Source organism: Gavialis gangeticus, unplaced genomic scaffold, assembly GCF_001723915.1.
Source record: "Gavialis gangeticus isolate Ggan-Ray unplaced genomic scaffold, GavGan_comp1, whole genome shotgun sequence".
In the NCBI taxonomy this organism is placed as follows: Eukaryota; Metazoa; Chordata; order Crocodylia; family Gavialidae; genus Gavialis; species Gavialis gangeticus.
Window position 1 is genome coordinate 44,665,025 of NW_017729030.1, and position 6,000 is coordinate 44,671,024.

General features: G+C 38.1%; 1 protein-coding gene across 2 annotated transcripts in view; it reads right to left on the bottom strand.

Annotated features, from left to right (window-relative positions):
• The window catches only part of INPP4B (inositol polyphosphate-4-phosphatase type II B), a 437,109-nt gene that overhangs the window by 49,644 nt on the left and 381,465 nt on the right, over positions 1–6,000 (bottom strand). Inside the window, exon 22 of one of the 2 annotated variants that reach the window (XM_019522133.1) lies at positions 4,376–4,530. In XM_019522133.1, the coding sequence (XP_019377678.1) occupies positions 4,376–4,530 (155 nt within the window). Of the gene's footprint in view, positions 1–4,375; positions 4,531–6,000 lie in introns of those variants that run through there. The other variant, XM_019522134.1, reaches the window with a different exon arrangement.

Here is a 6,000-nt window from a genome sequence, read left to right on the forward strand (position 1 = left end):
GATTTTTTTATCAGTTCATTCTCAAGAGCTTGTCTCAGATCTTAATTATCACACAACGAAAAATGAATTTTCTGTTCTCAGTCAAATCTCCTGTTGTGCACATCAGAAACTGATCATGCAGTCTAGCACAGGAAGACTCTAGCATGAACTAAAGGTCTACCATTCATTTATTTATTTATCTATCTATCTATCTAATTTCCAGAATATTGTAGATTCATATTTTCAAATGTATTAACCTGTGGTCTTGCTTTAATCAGTAGTCAACATGTCAACTCTCAACTTCAACCCCGCCCCCCCCCGTAGTCAACATGTCAACCAAGGTACTGTTAATATGCTTATATTAAACAAAATAATGGCTTTTTTTTCTTTCATACCTCCCTTACACATGTAAAAATGACATAAAGTTAACTTTCTACATTAGCTCTTCAGAAATTTCTGAAAATGAAAATAACAGAAGGAATAAAAACTGTAAGTTCCAAAACTAGATTCCCCCTTAATTTTGTAAAAACCAATATACAATTTCAAAGCTTTTCTTGATAAACGTATATTTTTTTTATCTTGCAGATTTTCTTTAAAAAAAATATTTTTTTTGGACATTTTCCTTTCTCCTGTTTTGATTATTTTCTGCCCAAACTTGCCACTCTTTTCCGAATTTTCTGATGAACTTACGAAAAGAGAGTTCATCAGCATAACTACATGAAGTTCCATTTCCTTACATTTACAACTCTTCTTTTTGTAAGTCATCTAATTTATCTCTATTTTATCCATGGCAGGTTGCTCTGGACTGTACAGATTCTGAGGTAAGTACCAGTGATGTAAAATTAGAGTGGCTCATTTGACCCCAGTGGTAGGTTTCTGGATTTATAAAAACTGTAAACGTAACCTTAGTAATTCAAAATGAGGTTTTATCAATAGTAGAATATAGACATTTTTATCACTGTAAACCTGATGAAATTAAGTTGGTTTCACTGCATATAGAGGAGTTATCACTATTTGGGTTTTATATTTTTAAAGGCTAGTAAACAATGTTATTTGACATTTTACTGTATTTCATACAGAAAACACATTTAATGATGTGACAAACTGTGGTACGTGGAAGCAGACACCATGGTTGACTGATGGGATCAAACCTACAATACCCAAAACACCAGGACGCGTTAACCTAAGGGATTAACTCTGTTAGCTAGCAATAAATCATAAGCTACTATATATTCACTGGTTCAAGCTATTGGGGAAATAATTATGTATATTAAGGCAGTTTACGACCCTACCACCTACGTTCGTTTTTTGTATTACAATGCATTATATTCAACCTAATTCAGTTTACTATTATTATTGTTTAGTAGTGTTTTTCTTTAAATGCCAATTTCAGGAGCAGGCTGAAGAAAATGCTGAACTTCAAGCATATATTTAATACTTGGCAGGCACTGGAGTGCCCTTCCTAAACAGGGATGTTTTCCCAAATCAGAGCCTACATATGCAATCTTGCATCTTCTAACTTTCATGTTTTATTTGCCCAGTTCCCTAAATGTTCTATTTTGGTACCCTCTACAACTTTCACTGGTGCACAGTTCACTTCACTTTTCAGATCAATTATAAGGATATAAAATTACACTAGCTCCAATATAAGGTGTGTTTTCATCTCAAAAACTTATGGTACTTCTGTACCAACGTGTTATTGTGTATGATACACAGGGTCCAATTTACTAAGTTTCTTACTACTAAATTTTCTTGTTATACCACTGAGTGTTAATCTATATCAGAAGATATTTTATATAATTGAGATGCTTATGCCCAGCAACACACAGCAGCTTGCAAACACTTACATTTATGGGCAATTTATAAAGGAAAAACAAACAGTTGAAATGCCAACAAAAAGTGTTTGATGTAGAAAACTCAAAAACTGTTCATTAGTGGCAAAACATGGAAATATGAAAGATAGTGCATGAAAGTGTCACGCTCTAGCTGAAATGCTGCAGTGGTTAAAGAATTTGTGGAAGCTAATGATATATACTAAATGGTACTTTAGTATAACATCACTCTACATTAGCAACTTGCAAGCTGACTATCCTACTGAGCCCTCACCATGCTCCGCTGAATTACCTTCTGCAGCAATTAACTTTTTCTTTATAAATAATTTGTGTCCCTGCTGAAGGACACATTGCAAACACGTCCGTTTAGCAACAACTTCAAGATTTAACAGCAGCTGAAATCAATCTAGAAATGAAACTTCTAGCATCAAGAATACAAAACATTGGTTTGGTGTTTTATAACACAATCATTTACTTAGGTATAATCTCTGCAAACAAATTAGGAGATTTAAACAATTTAAAGAAAGTAGGAGAGAAATTCTAATCATGTGTTACACTCCAATGGAGGCCAAACAGTAATTTCATGTGAGCCTGCTATGACATTTACAGTTATATGCTTTTGTCATATAATCTTTAAAAAACCTGCATGAAAAATGTTTTTTTTTAATCTTACCTAACATCACATGCATAACTATGTAGCATTCATGAAAATTAACTATGGGTACAAACAGATGTCACATTTCTCCTGCCAGAAAGCCTTTCATCCCAGGATCCTACAGACACATAAATCCATAATCCCATTTTAAGTATCCTGATAAATATATGAAATAAGTTTGTGATAACATTTTTCCCCAGGACAATGCTGCTAGTTATTTAAGTTAATTATGGGTCATTGCAAGGACAGATCTGTCAGGCTATGTGCTCTCACTGGCCACCTACTGAGAGAGAGGCAACAAAGCATCTTGGAACACCTGTGGCCCCTGGCAGACGTTACACTTAAGATGTGATTAACCAATTAATCATGACTTTAGTATTAACCTGAACACATGCTAATGTAATTAAAGGTGCAGTAAAACAAGGAATAAGCTACAAAGTTATTACATAAAATATGTGTAATAACATTGTAGCTCCTTCCCATCATGCCTTAAATTGCATGTGTTGCCAGGCATCAGCTGACTGGGGCTCCCAGCTTTGGGGGTATATGGGAAACCTTGATTCCCATGCAATCCCAAGGCTAAAAGTGCCAATTAGCTGACTGCCACTCCCAGTTTTAGGAGAGTAACAGAGTCCTTGACTCCCATGTGCTGCCGGAAGCCCTGATCAGCTGCTGTTGCCAGCAGCTGATTGAAGCCCTTGAGTACTCCAGAGTCTGGGACTCCCATTTAGTTGCTGCTCCCAGCCTCTACAGTGCTGTGGAGCCACGGGTTCCTAAGCCCCAGAGGCTGGGAGCAGCAGCTGATCAGGGCTTCAGTATTTGGGGATGCATTGGACTCAAGGACTCCAATGTGCCCCCAAGACTGGAAGTGGCAGTCATCTGGTTGGTGTTCCTAGCTTTGGGGATGCATTGGAGCCTTTGACTTGCGAGGCTGGGAGCGGAGACCTGCCGATTGGCTTGTTACTTGCCAGAGCCGAGGGAGCCCAGGGTCATGATCCTGGGCTCCACTTCCACCCACAATATAGAGCAATTGAGATCTGATTGGAAATTCCACAGTCACACTTCCTGCCATGCACGTGTAGCATGGCAGGAAGCATCATTGTTGGGATCATGCACCAGACCCCATGGTACCTTTAACTGAACACCTAATGGGATTGTGCACATGTAAATGGCTGTACTGCTTAAGTTGTGATCTGGGTTAAAACCCAGGGCAATCAGGACCACCTCAAGTGAGATGTCTACTTATAGTCTATGAAACAGCAGTCCCATTACAGCTAACAGAAAAAAGGAATGTAGGGGAGAGGTTTATTTTATGATCCAAATTTGCCTGCTTAAAATCTGTTCCATGCGTCTAAAATACAGACAATCAAACCCTCATTAGATCTCCTAATTACACATTCTTGATTACTTCCATATTAACTTCTGCATAGCTACACTTAACAATGCAATACAAGGAAGTTTAAAAAAAAATTACGAGGATTCAATTAAATATAAAGTGACAATCGACATAAATCCAAACTTGCTTGGTTGTCCTTTTTATCTCTGATAATATGAGCTAACAAGAACAACCAACTGTAACAAATGTTTAATTTTGATCTAGCAATATTTGTCTGGCTCAGTTTTATTCAAATGGTTTAATGAGAATTTAAAACAGCATGAAAGTCTTGAAAAAGAGCAAAAGCTATTTTATTTTTCACAATGTAAGGACATGTTGCTAAAATTGTGTGTCTTATGAAAGCCTATGAACCAGTGTTGAAAAATGAGCTACTAATTAACTGGCCAAATTGTGCAGTCCTTACTCCTCACTAAGCCAAAGTTTCTGCTATTCACTATTGGCTAATAAAGCAATATACTACTAATATATGCATGTGTTTGAAAAAAAAGGAACAAGAAAAAAATAGATATATACCTTCTCATACAGTCCAGTGCCCGGATAAAGAAGTCTTTGTGCAGCTGATGTTCATCTCTCAAGATTGAGCACTGCTCTAGTGTCACTGACATAGATGTCCTGTCTTTGGCACTTTTACAACAGGTGAAACGGATGCCATTTAGTTTGCGGCAAATCTACAATGCAGGTAAAAAATCAAATCGTCACTATTATTATGCTTCCTATATATGGTAAAGGATAGGATGTTATGGAACTCAGATTATACTACTACAGAAATTTACACTTCTAGGCTGAATTTTTTCCCCAAAACTTTTCTTTCTTGTAAAGCATAACTCAATGAAAGTGAAATATTTATGCTTCTGACATTCTAGTGCAGGTAGGTTAGCCATTTAGCACATCAATGGTTAAATAGAAAAGAGCCCAATAAAGAAAGAAATACCCATTTCTTTTACAGTAACATGATCTATTGTAATTAATGCTCACTTTTATATTATATTGCCAAGTTAGCACATGTCCCATGAGGAATAGCATCTCTATGCAAAGTAGAATACAGATTAAAGGCATGAAGGCGGTACCATCAGAATGCAAATACATTTTGTGAAGGATGATAACAACTGATCTGGAGGTCATGGCAACATTGCTGGCTAGTCAGCATTTGCTGGCTACTCTTAATTTTATTTTCCAAAGTAATATTAGAAATTGAAAATGGACCAATAATCAGGGATTCTAATACAGGCAACCCCTGCTTAATGCTGTTTTGCTTAGTACTATTTTGCTATAATGCTCATTTTAAATTGATACCTGATTTCACTTACCGCTCAGTGAACTTCGTTATAATGCACATGGTTGCCATCTTAGGTCATTAAAAACACTTGTGTTTGCCATCTTGGATCATCAGATACTTTCAGTTTCACTTAACACTCGTTTCATTTAACACTTGGTTGTTCAGAAACCAATTAAGAGCGCTAAGGGGGGTTGCCTGTACAGAAAATGTTACTGACAAGGCTGCATTTTTAAGGCACTCCCTCTTAGCTGTCCATGTCTGTCCCCATCTATTATCAATTACTACTGCCATCCTGCAACCTTTAACATTTCAGTTTCTAAGACCCCCTCTGCATGTGCAGGTAAAGGCACAATGGGACCTAAGGCACGATCCGTACAATTTTGCCTTCTGCCACGCCACACATGCATGGCAGGAGGCATGATGGTGGAAGCCAGCATAAGATCCTATCATGCCTCATTGCCAGTACAAGGGGTGTGGCAGGCCAGTAGGGGGCACTCCTTTGCTGAGCTGCCCGCCTCACCGTGCCCAACCAAAAACCAAGCTTCGAGTGCTTCCCTTGGGGCTCCTACATATGGTCCACCCCCTTCCTGGAGCACACCCACCACCTGGACTCTGGTCTTTGTCTGGGCCTTGTGCCACCAGGGATACACAAGCCCCACAGACCTTGGGATCTTGCAGTGCTTTTATTAGCCTGAAGCATAGAAAATAGTCTCCCTTAGTCAGCCAAGAGAAGGGAGCAGAAAGGCATGCTCAAACTCTCTAAACCATGTACCACAAGGCTGACTAATGGATAGCTTTATTGGGTAGAGAGGGCAGGCTTGGGGATAGGTAAAAGACAGAGAAGTATCACAAGAAAATCCTA